At 45.4% G+C, this 19205-nt stretch overlaps 1 protein-coding gene across 1 annotated transcript in view; it reads left to right on the forward strand.

Annotated features, from left to right (window-relative positions):
• Positions 1-19205, forward strand: part of pou2f3 (POU class 2 homeobox 3) — a 59697-nt gene that overhangs the window by 12556 nt on the left and 27936 nt on the right. The window contains exons 2-4 of the mRNA XM_078206365.1: positions 375-409; positions 16588-16689; positions 17134-17239. Of these exons, the coding sequence (XP_078062491.1) occupies positions 375-409; positions 16588-16689; positions 17134-17239 (243 nt within the window). The remainder of the gene's footprint in view (positions 1-374; positions 410-16587; positions 16690-17133; positions 17240-19205) is intronic.

Here is a 19205-nt window from a genome sequence, read left to right on the forward strand (position 1 = left end):
GCCTCCACATCTTTCTGGTAGTGTGGCGACCAGAATTGAACACTATATTCCAAGTGCGGCCTAACTAAGGTTCTATAAAGCTGCATTCCCTCTCTCTGAGTCCACCAAATAGCTTACCATTTCTTACTCCAGTGCTATCAGTCAGTCCCAGACTGTTGCGTGCACTTTTCTTTCCCTTTCTAACATTCATATCTTTGTTTCTCCTCCTGAGTTTGCATCAGGATGTTTGGGATGAATATTGACTTAGTAACTGTCCTGTGGTGTTAAGATGTTACTGAACTCAGTCAGCTTCCCTGCCCATAAACCAGCACTAGTGCTCAGGCACATTAACTGGTGCTGCTCTGGATTTTTATTACTTTATTTTTTTCTATCAGGTATTGAACGAAACAGCCTGGATTTCACGCGACAGGTGAGTGTTGCATATGCAGATGTGAGTGAGACAACATGTCAAACCTTTGACACTTCTTTGTTTTATTCTGATTCTGTCATTCAATATTTTCCTTATCAAACACTGGAATATAAAAGTAAAACTAGATATTCATAAAAACAAAATACTGTGGATGCTGGTGATCTGAAACAAAAGCAGAAGTTCTGGAAAACTCAGCAGATCTGGCTGCATCTGTGGAGAGAAAAAGTCAACGTTTCAAGTCCAATATGACTCCTCTGTGGATAACATTCATGTTGGATTAGGCTTGGGTTTTAGATTTGGCATTATTTTCTAAAATTCATTCCCAGGGTGTGGGCTTCACTGGCTAGGCCAGCATTTATTGGCCATTCCTAATTACCCTTGAAGGTAGTGGTGTATTCCCTCTTTGAACTGTTGCAGTCTATGTCGTGGAGATGCCGGCGTTGGACTGGGGTTGGACTTTAACCTGGTGTTGTTAAACTTCTTACTGCAGTCCATGTAGTCCAGGTACACCAACAATGTTAGGGAGGGAGTTCCAGGGTTTTGACCCAGGGACAGTGAAGAAAATATTTTCCAGTTAGGATGTTGTGTGGCTTGGACATGTAGGTGGCGGTTCCCATGCATCTGCTGCCTTTGGGTTTACATGAGGGTTAAGGTTAGTGGATAGATTTGAGTTGGTTAGAGATGGGACTAGAATTCGGTTGGGTTAGAAGCCAAATAAATATTTGGGATTAATTAATTAGATACTGGGTGAGTTTTGATTGGACTAGTAGTTTGTTCATTGTTCCAGTTAATGGTTACGGGAATAGGATTTAGATAGGGTGGATGGGTCAGACACACAGGAAGCTAACCCATGTATCTATTTGCCCTTCTATTTGACAACATTCAAATTCCTCATCTGAGATTTTAATCAAACGGGATTGTTAAACATGCTGGGATTAGTCTGCAAGTGGTGGCCAGAGCCCAAGTATTGGTCAACATTCAAAGTCGTGGTTGTTCCATTGACTCTACTGGGCTGTGGTACATGAACCTTGGGAATGGTGCTAGAGACTTGGAAAGGGTGAAATCCATAATCCAAATTTCCTATACAATCCTCAGCTGAGTCTTATCCCCCACATCCTTGCATGACATTTGTTGCCTCTTCTCAGATCAGTTTCTCTCGCACTGTAGCCCTTACCCAGGCTGCTTCATCTCCAGATTCCACTTCAACACTGTTTATCACCCTCCCTCCACCATCCTCATCAAAGTCCAAATTTTGTTGTGTTTATTGCGTCCCAAATCAAGTCGAGCCCTACATTAGCTTCAGGTCTCCCAACTCTAGAAATATCCGAGTTAATCTTTCCAATCTCCACTGGTACCAGATCCCCATCGAATGCTATATTCCTCTAATTCTGGACTTTGGGGGAGTGTTCCTCTGTATCTAACCCCGTTCTGCATCTGTCCTGGGAGTGTTTGATGGGGACAGTGTAGAGGGAGCTTTACTCTGTATCTAACCCCGTTCTGTACCTGTCCTGGGAGTGTTTGATGGGGACATTGCAGAGGAAGCTTTACTCTGTATCTAACCCCATGCTGTACCTGCCCTGCGAGTGTTGGGATGGTACAGAGTATAAATGAAATCTTGTTCATTTGCTGACATGATGTAGGGGCAATATGGTGAATGGCCTGCGGGGGTGGGGCTGAGGCAGTGAACGGCTCCGGGGTGGATACATCAACAGGTAAATGTCCATTAAATTTCACCTAAATGGAGTTGGCACCTTCAGGAAATTGGGATGCGTAATGACACCTCATGCTATTCCAGTAAATTCAATGATCTTCGTTCGAAGCAGTGATATGTTTAGTCACCCGAAGCTTCTGAGGGAAGGATATCTCTGTATTTGGGATTGGTAATCTGTATTGGTTGTTTTTGTCTGTATTCTGGGATCACAAGTTGAGCTGTTTGCTGTGGCGGATCTTGAGGCTGTGGTTAGGCTCAGGAAATAGGCACCTGGAGCAGCCACAATTTGCATACAGAGGGAAGGTGGGGCCCGAGACTACCCAGTCTAACCAGTTTGTTTCCGGGCCTGTGATAGCACATCCAGTGACATTTAACACACTCGGTTAGGTGCTGCCAGACTTGCTGAGCTTTTCCAGCATTTTGTATTTTTCTTTTGAATATCTGAAATAAACTGGTTAGCGGACGGGCAATTAATACTAAGAAGGAAATGGCAGAGGCTTTGAACAAGTATTTTGCACCTGTCTTCACGTTAAAAGGCATGAAAAGCACCCCAATAGTAATCGGGGGGGGGGGAGGAATGAAAATGATGAACTTGAAACTATTAATAGAGGAACAATTTGTAGGAAATTCAATGAGACCAAGGGCTGACAAGTCCCCAAGCTGGAGCTAATAACCTGCATCCTAGGAAAGTAGTTGCAAATGTTGCAATGATAGTGGATGAAATGGTTGTAAATCTCTCAAAATTTTATGGATTCTGGACAGGTGCCATTGGGTTGCAAAGCCAGGAATGTAATACCTGGAATGGTTGTTGGACGTTCCGGGGTATAGATGTTTCAGTAAGTGTAGGGAAGCTGGTAAAAGAGGTGGAGGAGTAGCATTGTTAATCAAGGATAGTTTAACGGCTGCGGAAAAGCACTTCGAGGGGGATCTGCACACTGAGGTAATATGGGCTGCAGTTAGAAACAGGAAAGGAGCGGTCACGTTGCTAGGAGTTTACTATAGGCCCCCAAATAGTAATAGAGATGTGGAGGAAGAAATTGCTAAGCAGATTATGGATATGTGTGGGGGTCACAGGGTAGTTGTCATGGGGGACTTTAACTTTCCAAATATTGATTGGAACCTTTGTAGGTCAAATAGTTTGGATGGGGCACTTTTTGTGCAGTGTGTGCAGGAGGGTTTCCTGACACAATATGTGGATAGGCCGACAAGGGGTGAGGCCACATTGGATTTGGTACTGGGAAATGAACCGGGCCAAGTGTTAGATTTGGTTGTGGGAGAGAACTTTGGAGATAGTGACCACTATTCGGTGTCTTTTGTTATTGCAATGGAGAGGGATAGGGCCGGACGGCAGGGCAAGGCTTACAATTGGGGGAGAGGTAATTATGATGCGATTAGGCAACAATTAGGGGGCATAAGATGGGAACAGAAACTGTCAGGGAAAGGCACTGATGAAAAGTGGAACTTTTTCAAGGAACAAATACTGGGTGTCCTTGATAGGTATGTCCCTGTCAGGCAGGGAGGAAATGGCCGAGTGAGGGAACCGTGGTTCACAAAAGAGGTGGAATGTCTTGTGAAAAGGAAGAGGGAAGCTTATGTAGGGATGAGGAAACAAGGTTCAGATGGCTCGATTGAGGGTTACAAGTTAGCAAGGAATGAGCTGAAAAAAGGGCTGAGGAGAGCTAGGAGGGGACATGAGAAGTCCTTGGCGGGTCGGATCAAGGAAAACCCCAAGGCTTTTTACTCTTATGTGAGGAATAAAAGAATGACCAGGGTGAGGTTAGGGCCGGTCAAGGACAGTGGTGGGAACTTGTGTATGGAATCAGTAGAGATAGGCGAGGTGATGAATGAATACTTTTCTTCAGTGTTCACCAAGGAGAGGGGCCATGTTTTTCAGGAAGAGAAGGTGTTATAGGCTAATAGGCTGGAGGAAATAGATGTTCGGAGGGAGGATGTATTGGCAGTTTTGAATAAACTGAAGGTCGATAAGTCCCCTGGGCCTGATGAAATGTATCCTAGGATTCTTTGGGAGGCGAGGGATGAGATTGCAGAGCCTTTGGCTTTGATCTTTGGGTCCTCGCTGTCCACGGGGATGGTGCCAGAGGACTGGAGAGTGGCAAATGTTGTTCCTCTGTTTAAGAAAGGGAATAGAAATGACCCTGGTAATTATAGACCGGTTAGTCTGACTTCGGTGGTTGGTAAATTGATGGAAAAGGTCCTTAGGGATGGGATTTACGACCATTTAGAAAGATGCGGATTAATCCGGGATAGTCAGCACGGATTTGTGAAGGGCAAATCGTGCCTCACAAATTTGATAGAATTTTTTGAGGAGGTAACTAGGTGTGTTGATGAAGGTAGGGCGGTTGATGTCATATACATGGATTTTAGTAAGGCGTTTGATAAGGTCCCCCATGGTCGGCTTATGATGAAAGTAAGGAGGTGTGGGATAGAGGGAAAGTTGGCCGATTGGATAGGTAACTGGCTATCTGATCGAAGACAGAGGGTGGTGGTGGATGGAAAATTTTCGGACTGGAGGCAGGTTGCTAGCGGAGTGCCGCAGGGATCGGTGCTTGGTCCTCTGCTCTTTGTGATTTTTATTAATGACTTAGAGGAGGGGGCTGAAGGGTGGATCAGTAAATTTGCTGATGACACCAAGATTGGTGGAGTAGTGGATGACGTGGAGGGCTGTTGTAGGCTGCAAAGAGACATAGATAGGATGCAAAGCTGGGCTGAAAAATGGCAAATGGAGTTTAACCCTGGTAAATGTGAGGTGATTCATTTTGGTCGGACTAATTTAAATGTGGATTACAGGGTCAAAGGTAGGGTTCTGAAGACTGTGGAGGAACAAAGAGATCTTGGGGTCCATATCCACAGATCTCTAAAGGTTGCCACTCAAGTGGATAGAGCTGTGAAGAAGGCATATAGTGTGTTAGCTTTTATTAACAGGGGGTTGGAGTTTAAGAGCCGTGGGGTTATGCTGCAACTGTACAGGACCTTGGTGAGACCGCATTTGGAATATTGCATGCAGTTCTGGTCACCTCACTATAAGAAGGATGTGGAAGCGCTGGAAAGAGTGCAGAGGAGATTTACCAGGATGCTGCCTGGTTTGGAGTGTCGGTCTTATGAGGAAAGGTTGAGGGAGCTGGGGCTGTTCTCTCTGGAGAGGAGGAGATTGAGGGGAGACTTAATAGAGGTTTATAAAATGATGAAGGGGATAGATCGAGTGAACGTTCAAAGACTATTTCCTCGGGTGGATGGAGCTATTACAAGGGGGCATAACTATAGGGTTCATGGTGGGAGATATAGGAAGGATATCAGAGGTAGGTTCTTCACGCAGAGAGTGGTTGGGGTGTGGAATGGACTGCCTGCAGTGATAGTGGAGTCAGACACTTTAGGAACATTTAAGCGGTTATTGGATAGGCACATGGAGCACACCAGGATGGTAGGGAGTGGGATAGCTTGATCTTGGTTTCAGATGAAGGTCGGCACAACATCGTGGGCCGAAGGGCCTGTTCTGTGCTGTTATGTTCTATGTTCTACCTCTCTTTAACAAAGGAGGGAGCGTGAAACCACAGGTCTGTTTAGCCAAACACTCTGTCATTGGGAAAATGGTGGAATCCATTATTAAGGAAATAGCAGCAAGACATTTGGGAAATTGTAACCTAACAGAATCAACATTGTTTTATGAAAGCAAAATCAAGTGTGACAAGGATTTGTTTTCAAAGATAATGGATAAAGGGGAACCAGTAGATGTAGTGTATTTGGATTTCCTGAAGGCATTCAATAAGGTGCCACAGAAGATTACTGCTGGTGGTAATAGATAAGCATGGGTAGTGGACTGGCTAGCTAATGGGAAACAGAATCTGAATAAATAGGGCATTTTCAAGTTGGCACCAGTAACTAGTGGAATTCCACAGTGATCATAGAGTCATTGAGGTTTACAGCATGGAAACAGGCCCTTCAGCCCCTTTTTTAACGACTAAGCTAGTCCCAATTGCCCATGTTTGACCCATATCCCTCTATACCCATCTTACTCATGTAACTGTCTAAACACTTTTTTTAAAAGACAAAATTGTATCAGTGCAGTATCGTCTATATTAATGACTTGGATGTATTGTAGCCAAACTTGCTACTGATACAAAGGAGGTGGGAAAGCAAGTTTCTGAGGCAGACACAAGCCTGAAGATGGGGTTGAGTGGGCAAAAAAGATAGATGGAGTATGATGTGGGAACATGTGAGATTATCCACTTTGGTAGGAAGTGTAGAAAAGGAGAATATTTAAATAGTTCTGAATGTCCTTTACATGAAAGACACACATGAAGATACAGTAAATAATTTGAATGGAGGAGTAAATATCCCCAAGGAAGCAGTGACTGAGCTGGAAAAACTCAGCAAGTCTGGCAGCACCTAACCGAGTGTGTTAAATGTCACTGGATGTGCTGTCACAGGGCCCGGAAACAAATTGGTTAGACTGGGTAGACTTGGGCCCCACCTTCCCTTTGTATGCAAATTGTGGCTGCTCCAGGTGCCTAAATCCCCATGGTAGAATTTAGCATTCAGTTTGAGAATGAGAAACTTGAGTCTGAAACAACTGTGCTACACATAATAATTATACAGGAATGATGGGAGACTTGGCTGGAGTGGACGGGGAAAGGGGTTTAACAGGAAAGGTAGCAATGGCAGACATTTCTGAAAATAGTTCATGATATAGGAAGGGATTAATCACCATGATTAACCACAGAAGTTGAGGATAGTATTAAACTGAAAGAAAAAATACATAGGCCAGAATTGTACTGCCCTGCCCAACATGGGAATCGGAGCAGGCAAAGGGCGGACCATGGGAAGGTCCGTTGACCTCGGGCGGGATTTTACAGTTTCGGGCTGAGTGAGGCCATAAAATCCCTCCCATAATGTGTCTCCAAATTTGTATGGATTCTGGACAGGTGCCATTGGAGTGCAAAACTAGAAATGTAATCCCTCTCTCTCTCTCGGTAAGCCAGAGGATTGGGAAAGTTTTAAAAACCAACAAAAGAGGACCAAAAATAGAGAGGAAGAAAATAAACTAAAGAGGGTAAATTAGCAAGTAATATCAAAAAGGAGAGCAAAGCTTCTTTCTAAAAAGGAAGTGAGAGGCCAGAGTGAACATAGGCCTCATTCCCTCAGAGAATGAGACTGGGGAAATAATAATGGGGAATCAGGAAATGGCAGAGGAGTTAAACAAATATTTTGTGTCAGTCTTCACGATGGAAGACATTAATAACATAACAAAAATGCTAAATCAAAGGCAGAAATGGGGTGGAGATAAATACAAGAACTATCAGTAGAGAAAAAGTACGAGGGAAACTAATGGGGCTAAAAGCAGATTAATCCCTTGGACCTGATGGATTGCATCCCAGGATATTAAAGGAAGTAGCCACAGAGATAGTGGATGCACTGGTAGTAATCTGTCAAGAATACTTAAATTCTGCAAAAATTCCCAGAGGATTGGAAAACTGCCAATGTAACATTTTTTATTTTAAAAAAAGGAGGGAGGCAAAAGACAAGAACTATAGGCCAGTCAGTTTAACTTCTGCCATTGGGAAAATGTTAGAATTCGTTATAAAGGATGTAATAGTAGAGCATTTAGGAATCATAATATAGTCAAGCAGAGTGAGCATGGATTCAGGAAGGGGAAATCATACCTGACAAATTTATTTGTATTCTTTGAGGCGGTAATGAGCAGGATGGATAAAGGGGAACCAGTAGATGTCATACACATGGATTTCTAAAAAGCATTCAATAAGGTACCACACAAAAGACTACTTAATATATTGAGAGCCTATGGTGTTGGCGGTAGTATATTAGCATGGATAGTGGATTGGCTAACTGATGGGAGGTGCATTTTCAGGATAGAGACCTGCAACTTCTGGAGTGTCACAGGGATCTGTGCTGGGGTCACAATTAGTTACGATGTATATTAATGACTTGGATGAGGAAAGTGAATGTATTATTGCCAAATTTGTTGATGACAAAAATAGGTGGGAAGGCAAGAGGTGAGGATAAGGATATAGACCGGTTTGGTGAGTGGGCAAAAATTTGGCACATTAAGTTATGCACTTTGGTCGGAAGAATAAAGGAGTTGAGTATTATTTAAATGGAGAAAGACTACAGAAAGCTGCAGGACGGGGGGATTTGGGGGTCCTTGTGCATAAATCACAAAAAGCTGGCATGCAAGTTCAACAGGTAATTGGGACAGGAAATGCAATGTTGCCTTTATTTCAAAGGGAATGGAGTATAAAAGTAAGGAAGTCTTGCTAAAACTATACTAGGCACTACTTAGACCACACCTGGAATACTGTGAACAGTTTTGGTCCTTTTTTATCTAAGGAAAGATATACTGGCACTAGAGGCAGTCCAGAGAAGGTTCACTAGGTTGATCCTGGGTATGGAGGGATTTTCTTATGAGGAGAGGTTGAGTAGGTTAGGCCTGTACTCATTGGAGTTTAAAGAATGAGAGAGAATCTTGCTGAGACATATAAGATTCTCAGGGGGCTGACGGGGTAGATCCTTTTGTAGGAGAGTCTAGGACCAGAGGGCATAATCTCAGAATAAAACATTTAAAACAGAGATATTGGAAGGAATTTCTTCACTTGAGGGTAGTGAACCTGTGGCGTACTTTACCACAGAGGGCTGTGAAAACTGGGTCATTAAGTATGTTCAAGGATGAGATGGACAGATTTTGAGTCAGTAAGGGAATCCAGGGTTATGAGGAAAGTGGAGTATAGGATTAGATCAGATCAGCCATGATTTCATTGGCACCACAGACCTGATGGGCCAAATGGTCTATTTCTGTTCCTATGTCTTATGGTGGTGTTTATTTCAAAGGGGATGGGGGTATAAAAGCTGGAAATTCTTGCAATATCTAATATAGGGCATTGGTGAGATCACCCAGAGTACTGCGTACAATTTTGATTTCCTTATTTAAGAAGGGATATAAGGAGCAGTTAGACGCTTCACTAGGTTGATTCCTGGTTTGGTGGTGTTGTCTTATAAGGAAAGGTTAAGCAAGATGGGCCTTTACCCAATGGAGTTTAGAAGAATGAGAAGTGACCTTTTGAAAGTTGAGGGACTCCCAGGGGCTCTAAAAAGAGAGGGCACAGTTGAAAACAAGGGATTGTCCATTTAAGGAAGAAATGAGGAGGATTTTCTGAAGGTTAATACAAATAGGAAATATACAGTAAATGGTAGAGTATTGATAGGCAAAGGGATCTGGGTGTACAGGTACACAGGTCACTGAAAGTGGCAATGCAGGTGGAGAAGGTAGTCAAGAAGGCATACGGCATGCTTGTCTTCATCGGCCGGGGTATTGAGTTTAAAACTTGGTAAGTCATGTTGCAGCTTTATAGAACCTTAGTTAGGTTGCACTTGGAATACAGTGTTCAATTCTGGTCGCCACACTACCAGAAGGATGTGGAGGCTTTGGAGAGAACAAAGAACAATACAGCACAGGAACAGGCCCTTCGGCCCTCCAAGCCCGCGCTGGTCCAAACTAGACCATTCTTTTGTATCCCTCCATTCCCACTCTGTTCATATGGCTGTCTAGATAAGTCTTAAACGTTCCTAGTGTGTCCGCCTCCACCACATTGCCCGGCAGCGCATTCCAGGCCCCCACCACCCTCTGTGTAAAATATGTCCTTCTGATATCTGTGTTAAACCTCCCCCCCCCCCCCCCCCCCACCCCCCCTTCACCTTGAACCTATGACCCCTCGTGAACGTCACCACCGACCTGGGGAAAAGCTTCCCACCGTTCACCCTATCTATGCCTTTCATAATTTTATACACCTCTATTAAGTCTCCCCTCATCCTCCGTCTTTCCAGGGAGAACAACCCCAGTTTACCCTATCTCTCCTCATAACTAAGCCCCTCCATACCAGGCAACATCCTGGTAAACCTCCTCTGTACTCTCTCCAAAGCCTTCACGTCCTTCTGGTAGTGTGGCGACCAGAACTGGACGCAGTATTCCAAATGCGGCCGAACCAACGTTCTATACATCTGCAACATCAGACCCCAACTTTTATACTCTATGCCCCGTCCTATAAAGGCAAGCATGCCATATGCCTTCTTCACCACCTTCTCCACCTGTGACGTCACCTTCAAGGATCTGTGGACTTGCACACCCAGGTCCCTCTGCGTATCTACACCCTTTATGGTTCTGCCATTTATCGTATAGCTCCTCCCTACATTATTTCTACCAAAATGCATCACTTCGCATTTATCAGGATTGAACTCCATCTGCCATTTCTTTGCCCAAATTTCCAGCCTATCTGTATCCTTCTGTAGCTTCTGACAATGCTCCTCACTATCTGCAAGTCCTGCCAATTTTGTGTCGTCCGCAAACTTACTGATCACCCCAGTTACACCTTCTTCCAGATCATTTATATAAATCACAAACAGCAGAGGTCCCAATACAGAGCCCTGCGGAACACCACTAGTCACAGGCCTCCAGCCGGAAAAAGACCCTTCCACTACCACCCTCTGTCTTCTGTGACCAAGCCAGTTCTCCACCCATCTAGCCACCTCCCCCTTTATCCCATGAGATCCAACCTTTTTCACCAGCCTACCATGAGGGACTTTGTCAAACGCTTTACTAAAGTCCATATAGACGACATCCACGGCCCTTCCCTTGTCAACCATTCTGGTCACTTCTTCAAAAAACTCCACCAGGTTAGTGAGGCATGACCTCCCTCTCACAAAACCATGCTGACTATCGTTAATGAGTTTATTCCTTTCTAAATGCGCATACATCCTATCTCTAAGAATCTTCTCCAACAACTTCCCCACCACGGACGTCGAGCTCACCGGCCTATAATTACCCGGGTTATCCTTCCTACCCTTCTTAAATAACGGGACCACATTAGCTATCCTCCAATCCTCTGGGACCTCACCTGTGTCCAGTGACGAGACAAAGATTTGCGTCAGAGGCCCAGCGATTTCATCTCTCGTCTCCCTGAGCAGCCTTGGATAGATTCCATCAGGCCCTGGAGATTTGTCAGTCTTTATATTCCCTAAAAAACCTAACACTTCCTCCTTTGTAATGGAGATTTTCTCCAACGGTTCAACACTCCCCTCCGAGACACTCCCAGTCAACACATCCCTCTCCTTTGTGAATACCAACGCAAAGTATTCATTTAGGATCTCCCCTACTTCTTTGGGCTCCAAGCATAATTCCCCACTTTTGTCCCTGAGAGGTCTGATTTTTTTTCCCTGACAACCCTTTTGTTCCTAACGTATGAATAAAATGCCTTGGGATTCTCCTTAATCCTGTCTCCCAAGAACATTTCGTGACCCCTTTTTGCTCTTCTAATTCCCCGTTTGAGTTCTTTCCTACTTTCTTTGTACTCCTCCAGAGCTCCCTCCGTTTTTAACTGCCTGGACCTAACATACGCCTCTTTTCTTTTTGATCAGTCCCTCAATTTCCCTGGTTATCCACGGTTCTCGAATCCTACCCTTCCTATCCTTTTTTACAGGCACATGCATATTAACGATAGAGGGTTGGCAGCAGGAGAAATACTTAATACAATTAATGTTACCAGAGAGGCAGTGCTGGGTAGACTAATGGGACTGAAGGTGGACAAGTCCCCGGGTCCGGATGGAATGCATCCCAGGGTATTGAAAGAAATGTCAGAGGTAATAGTGGATGCGTTAGTGATTATTTATCAAAACTCGTTGCATTCTGGGGTAGTGCCGGTTGATTGGAAAACGGCTAATGTTACGCCGCTGTTTAAAAAAGGAAGGAGACAAAAGGCGGGTAACTATAGGCCGGTCAGCTTAACGTCTGTAGTAGGGAAAATGCTGGAATCCATTATTAAAGAGGAGATAGCAGGGCATCTGGATAGAAATGGTTCGATCAATCAGACGCAGCATGGATTCATGAGGGGAAAGTCGTGCTTGACGAACATGTTGGATTTTTATGAAGATGTGACTAGGGCGGTTGATGGAGGAGAACCGGTGGATGTGGTGTTTTTGGATTTCCAAAAGGCGTTTGATAAGGTGCCCCATAAAAGGCTGCTGAAGAAGATTAGGGCACACGGAGTTGGGGGTAGTGTGTTAAAGTGGATTGGGGACTGGCTATCCGACAGGAAGCAAAGAGTCGGAATAAATGGGTGTTTTTCCGGTTGGAGGAAGGTAACTAGTGGCATGCCGCAGGGATCGGTACTCGGGCCGCAACTGTTTACCATTTATATAGATGATCTGGAGGAGGGGACGGAGTGTAGGGTAACGAAGTTTGCAGACGACACAAAGATAAGTGGAAAAGTGAATCGTGTGGAGGATGGAGAAGATCTGCAGAGAGATTTGGACAGGCTGAGTGAGTGGGCGAGGATATGGCAAATGGAGTATAACGTTGATAAATGCGAGGTTATACACTTTGGAGGAAATAATAACAAATGGGATTACTATCTCAATGGAAACAAATTAAAACATGCTACCGTGCAAAGGGACCTGGGGGTCCTTGTGCATGAGACGCAAAAGCCCAGTCTGCAGGTACAACAGGTGATCAAGAAGGCAAATGGGATGTTGGCCTATATCGCGAGGGGGATGGAATATAAAAGCAGGGATGTCTTGATGCACCTGTACAGGGCATTGGTGAGGCCGCAGCTGGAATAGTGTGTGCAGTATTGGTCCCCTTATATGAGGAAGGATATATTGGCATTGGAGGGAGTGCAGAGAAGGTTCACCAGGTTGATACCGGAGATGAGGGGTTTGGATTATGAGGAGAGGCTGAGGAGATTGGGTTTGTACTCGTTGGAGTTTAGAAGGACGAGGGGGGATCTTATGGAGACTTATAAGATAATGCGGGGGCTGGATAGGGTGGAGGCGGAGAGATTCTTTCCACTTAGTAAGGAAGTTAAAACTAGAGGACACAGCCTCAAAATAAAGGGGGGTCGGTTTAAGACAGAGTTGAGGAGGAACTTCTTCTCCCAGAGGGTGGTGAATCTCTGGAATTCTCTGCCCACTGAGGTGGTGGAGGCTACCTCGCTGAATATGTTTAAAGCGCGGATGGATGGATTGCTGATCGGTAAGGGAATTAAGGGTTATGGGGATCAGGCGGGTAAGTGGTACTGATCCACGTCAGATCAGCCATGATCTTATTGAATGGCGGGGCAGGCTCGAGGGGCTAGATGGCCTACTCCTGCTCCTATTTCTTATGTTCTTATGCCTGTCCTGTAGCCCTGACAACTGTTCCTTAAAAGACTGCCACATGCCAGATGTGGATTTACCCTCAAACAGCCTCTCCTAATCAAGAGCTGCCAATTTCTGCCTAATCCCACTAAAGTTAGCCTTCCCCCAATCCAACACCTTACCCTTGGGACACCACTCATCCTTTTCCATCACTATCCTAAAGCTAACAGAATTGTGGTCACTATTTGCCACATGTTCCCCTACCGAAACTTTGAAGACCTGACCGGGCTCATTCCCCAGTACGAGGTCCAGTATAGCCCCCTCTCTAGTCGGGCTATCTACATATTGTTCCAAAGAACCCTCCTGTACGCATTTTACAAATTCCTCCCCATTCAGAGTCCCTGCTCTCAGCGATTTCCAGTCTATACCAGGGAAATTGAAGTCTCCCACTACAACAACCCTATTTTTCCTGCACCTATCCAGTATCTCCTGACATATCCGTTCTTCCACTTCCCTTGGGCTGTTGGGGGGCCTGTAGTACACCCCCAACATAGTGACTGCGCCCTTCCTGTTTCTAAGCTCCACCCAGAGTGACTCGTTACACGACCCCCCTGAATTGTCCTCCCTCTGCACCGCTGTAATATGCTCTCCAACTAATACTACTGCTCCCCCACCTCTTTTGGCCCCTCCTCTGTCTCGCCTAAAACACTTGTACCCCGGAATATTCAGCTGCCAGTCCTGTCCCTCTTTCAACCAAGTCTCTGTCACTGCAACCACATCCAAATTCCTCGTGAGCATTTTTTGTACCCTCATGAGAGGGTACAGAAAAGATTTACCAGGATATTGCCTGGTATGGAGGGCATTAGCTATGCGGAGAGGTTGGAGAAACTTGGTTTGTTCTCACTGGAGTGACAGAGGTTGAGGGGAGACCTGATAGAAGTCTACAAGATTATGAGAGGCATGGACAGAGTGGATAGTCAGAAGTTTTTTCCCAGGGTGGAAGAGTCAATTACTAGGGGGCATAGGTTTAAGGTGTGAGGGACAAGGTTTAAAGGAGATGTACAAGGCAGATTTTTTACACAGAGTAGTGGGTGCCTGGAACTCGTTGCCGGGGGAGGTAGTGGAAGCGGATATGGTAGTGACTTTTAAGGGGCGTCTTGACAAGTACATGAATGGGATGGAAATAGAGGGATATCATTATCACGAAAGAGGTAGTGTTGGGCAAGTTGATGGGGCTAAAGGTAGACAAATCTCCTGGTCCTGATGCAATGCATCCCAGGGTACTAAAAGAGATGGCGGGAGAAATAGCAAATGCCCAAAATTCGTTGGACTCTGGAGTGGTTCCCGCAGATTGGAAAACATCAAATGTGACGCCAGTTAGCTTAACTTCTGTAGTAGGGAAAATGCTTGAATCTATCATCAAGGAAGAAATAGCGAGACATCTGGATATAAATTGTCCCATTGGTAAGACGCAGCATGGGTTCATGAAGGGAAGGATATGTTTGACTAATTTGGTGGAATTCTTTGAGAACATTGCATGTGCAGTGGACAATGGGGAACCTGTGGATGTGGTGTATCTGGATTTCCAGAAGGCATTTGACAAGGTGCCGCAACAAAGATAAAGGTGCACAGTGTTACGGGTAACGTATTAGCCTGGATAGAGGATTGGTTAATGAACAGAAAGCAAAGAGTGGGGGTAAATGGGTGTTTTTCTGGTTGGCGATCAGTGACTAGTGGTTTGCCTTGGGGATCAGTGTTGGGACTGCAATTGTTTACGATTTACATAGATGATTTGGAGTTGGGGACCAAGTGTAGTGTGCCAAAATTCGCAGATGACACTAAGATGAGTGGAAGAGCAAAGTGTGCAGAGGACGCTGAAAGTCTGCAAAGGGATATAGATAATCTAAGTGAGTGGGCGGGGGTCTGGCAGATGGAGTACAATGTTGGTAAATGTGAGGTCAACCATTTTGGTAGGAATAACAGCAAAATGGACTATTATTTAAATGGTAAAAAATTGCAGCATGCTGCTGTGCAGAGGGACCTGGGTGTCCTTGTGCAGGAATCTCAAGGAGTTGGTTTGCAGGTGCAGCAGGTAATTAAGAAAGCAAATGGATTTTTGTCCTTCATTGCTAGAGGGATGGAGTTTAAAAACAGCGAGATTATGTTGCAGCTGTATAAGGTGCTGGTGAGGCCACACCTGGAGTACTGTGTACAGTTTTGGTCTCCTTGCTTGAGAAAGGATATACTGGCACTGGAGGGGGTGCAGAGGAGATTCACTAGGTTGATTCCGGAGTTGAGAGGGTTGGCTTATGAGGAGAGACTGAGTAGACTGGGGCTATACTCATTGGAATTCAGAAGAATGAGGGGAGATCTTATAGAAACATATTATGAAGGGAATAGATAAGATAGAAGCAGGGATGTTCATCATCATAGAATCATAGAATCCCTACAGTGCAGAAAGAGGCCATTCGGCCCATCGTGTCTGCACCGACCACAATCCCACCCAGGCCCCACCCCCACATCCCTACATATTTACCCACTAATCCCTCTAACCTACGCATCTCAGGACACTAAGGGGCAATTTTAGCACGGCCAATCAACCTAACCCGCACATCTTTGGACTGTGGGAGGAAACCGGAGCACCCGGAGGAAACCCATGCAGACACGAGGAGAATGTGCAAACTCCACACAGACAGTGACCCCCAGCCGGGAATCGAACCCAGGTCCCTGGAGCTGTGAAGCAACAGTGCTAACCACTGTGCTACCGTGACCTTTATTGATTGGTGGAATAGGCTCAACTGTTCCTGTGCCTTACTTCTGCTCCTATTGCTTTATGTTCATGCTGGTTGTGGTGGACCTCAGTTGTGCCTTTGTCCTATATGGACCACCGTTGTGTGTGTTTGTCATACCTGGACACACCCCCTTCCAGTGCATCACTGGTCACAGCTGAAGGCTCTGACTTTCAAACTCTTCATTGGGCAGCAAGTGTTGGAGGCTGGTGGAGTCCGAATCCGGTGCTAAATCATCAGTGAATGTTTTTGTAGTATTAAAAGCACATTGGTGGAAAGGGTGTCAAAGTGCCTCTTGAATGCCTCACTTTATTTGTTTGGTTCTGAATCATTCAGATGGAAAAGGACACCAAGTTCAGCACAACTGAGTTAGTTAGTTAGCAAAACCGTGGAGATACTAGATGGTTAGCCTTCTTGACCCTGGTTGAGAGGAGGTGGGTTCTTTGCAGTTTGGGGCAGCACAATTGTTTTGCTTAAATGTTTTGTGGGATGTTTGACATCAGTTATCTTCCATCTTCTAGATCAAAACCGAAGACCGGAGTGATTCACCTGCTCAGGTATTAGCAGAAACAGTTCACCTTCGGCCCTGTGAGGCCTGTTCTATTGTGTCAGGGATGCCAAATGTCACTGGTAAGTCGTTGCACAGGTCACGATGATCCACTGCAAGACTGTTCAATGTGATATTTCTTGCTGAGAGTGATCGGAACTCATCTCAACTCACTCACTGGCTCAGGAATGGGACAGCTATGGTCTGAACTGTTTCCCTACTAAATGAATCTGACAGGTAATGGTGTGTGGATGCTGGGATTACCCAGTCCAGGGCTTTGCAAAGTGGGCAGTGGTTGAAAGAGAATTGCAATGTATTTGAATCACCTGTCTGTCTTCTCTACAAAGAGAAACTTTCCTTTAAATTTGAGATCGTTTATCACTGGTGAACTTTGAGCAGTTAAAACTGAGCTTGTTTGAAAATAGTGGGGTGAGGATTGTCGGGGGTGAGGGTGGTGGACAGTTGCTGACAAGAAACGGAGGCATCAGAAGTTGACAAAAAATGCCTTGTTTATGTTCAGGATTTGCAGCCACTTCACACACTGCAGCAGCTCGTGGTGGTACCTGGACATCACCTGCAAACTGCAGCTACATTTCTGCTCCCTCAAACACAGCAAAGCCAGCAAGGTAAGGTCATTGTTCCTACTCGTTACTGATGGATGGCAATTGTACCTATGTGCTGCATTCCCAAGTTGTAATGGGAACTGGGTATAAGTATGTAAGAAATAGGAGTTGGCTCTACTGCTTCTCCAACATAGAACATAGAAAAACTACAGCACAAAACAGGCCCTTCGGCCCCACAAGTTGTGCCGAACATATCCCTACCTTTTAAGGCCTACTTATAACCCTCCATCCTATTAAGTCCCATGTACTCATCCAGGAGTCTCTTAAAAGACCCTATTGAGTTTGCCTCCACCACCACTGACGGCAGCCGATTCCACTCGCCCACCACCCTCTGTGTGAAAAACTTTCCCCTAACATTTCCCCTGTACCTACCCCCCAGCACCTTAAACCTGTGTCCTCTCGTAGCACCCATTTCCACCCTGGGAAAAAGCCTCTGAGAATCCACCCGATCTATGCCTCTCAACATCTTGTATACCTCTATTAGGTCTCCTCTCATCCTACGTCTCTCCAAGGAGAAAAGATCGAGCTCCCTCAGTCTATCCTCATAAGGCATGCCACTCAATCCAGGCAACATCCTTGTAAATCTCCTCTGCACCCTTTCAATCTTTTCCACATCCTTCCTGTAATGAGGCGACTAGAACTGAGCACAGTACTCCAAGTGGGGTCTGACGAGGGTCTTGTATAGCTGCATCATTATCCCCGGACTCCTAAACTCAATCCCTCGATTGAAAAAGGCCAGCACACTATACGCCTTCTTAACCACCTCCTCCACCTGCGGGGCCGATTTTAGAGTCCTATGGACCCGGACCCCAAGGTCCTTTGATCCTCTACAGTACTAAGAGTCTTTCCCTTTATATTGTACTCCTTCATCCCATTTGACCTGCCAAAATGGACCACTACGCATTTATCTGGGTTGAAGTCCATCTGCCACTTGTCCGCCCAGTCTTGCATCCTATCTATGTCCCTCTGTAACTTCTGACATCCCTCCAGACTATCCACAACCCCACCAACCTTCATGTCATCGGCAAACTTACCAACCCATCCCTCCACTTCCTCATCCAGGTCAATTATGAAAATGACAAACAGCAAGGGTCCCAGAACAGATCCCTGGGGCACACCACTGGTGACCGACCTCCATTTAGAAAAAGACCCATCTATACCCATTCTCTGCCTCCTTTGGGCAAGCCAGTTCTGGATCCACAGGGCAGCAGCCCCTTGGGTCCCATGCCCTCTCTCTTTTTCTAGAAGCCTTGCATGGGGGACCTTATTGAACGCCTTGCTAAAATCCATATAAACCACATCTACCGCTTTCCCTTCGTCAATGTGTTTAGTCACATTTTCGAAGAACTCCACCAGGCTCGTAAGGCACGATCTGCCTTTGACAAAGCCATGCTGAGTATTCTTGAGCATACTAAACCTCTCTAAATGCTCATAAATCTTGTCCCTCAGGATCTTCTCCATCAGTTTACCAACCACTGAGGTTAGACTCACCGGTTGGTAATTTCCTGGGCTATCCCTATTCCCCTTTTTTGAAAATAGGAACTACATCCGCAATCCTCCAGCACCTTTCCTGTCTCCATCGACGACGCAAAGATCTTCGCCAGTGGCTCTGCAATCTCTTCCCTCGCCTCCCACAGTAACCTGGGGTACATCCCATCTGGACCTGGTGACTTCTCTATCTTGATGCCATTCAAAGATTCCAGCACAACCTCTTTGTTAAAGTCCACATACTCAATCTTTTCAGTCCACCGCAAGCCCGCAGTACATCCACCCATGTCCTTCTCCTCTGTGAAAACTGAGGCAAAACGTGTTTGGGTTTTCCCCTCACTTGAGTGGGAATGTGATGACAACTGTGGGAATCTGCTGAGATCCTGGAGTATCAGTTCTGTTAGGAACTCCACTGATGTTACCTGTGAGAGTGGCTCAAAACCCTGAAGGATAATTTGAAACACTGGTTCTTAGTGGTGTA

The sequence above is a fragment of the Mustelus asterias genome, unplaced genomic scaffold (genome assembly GCF_964213995.1).
Source record: "Mustelus asterias unplaced genomic scaffold, sMusAst1.hap1.1 HAP1_SCAFFOLD_1460, whole genome shotgun sequence".
Lineage (NCBI taxonomy): Eukaryota > Metazoa > Chordata > Chondrichthyes > Carcharhiniformes > Triakidae > Mustelus > Mustelus asterias.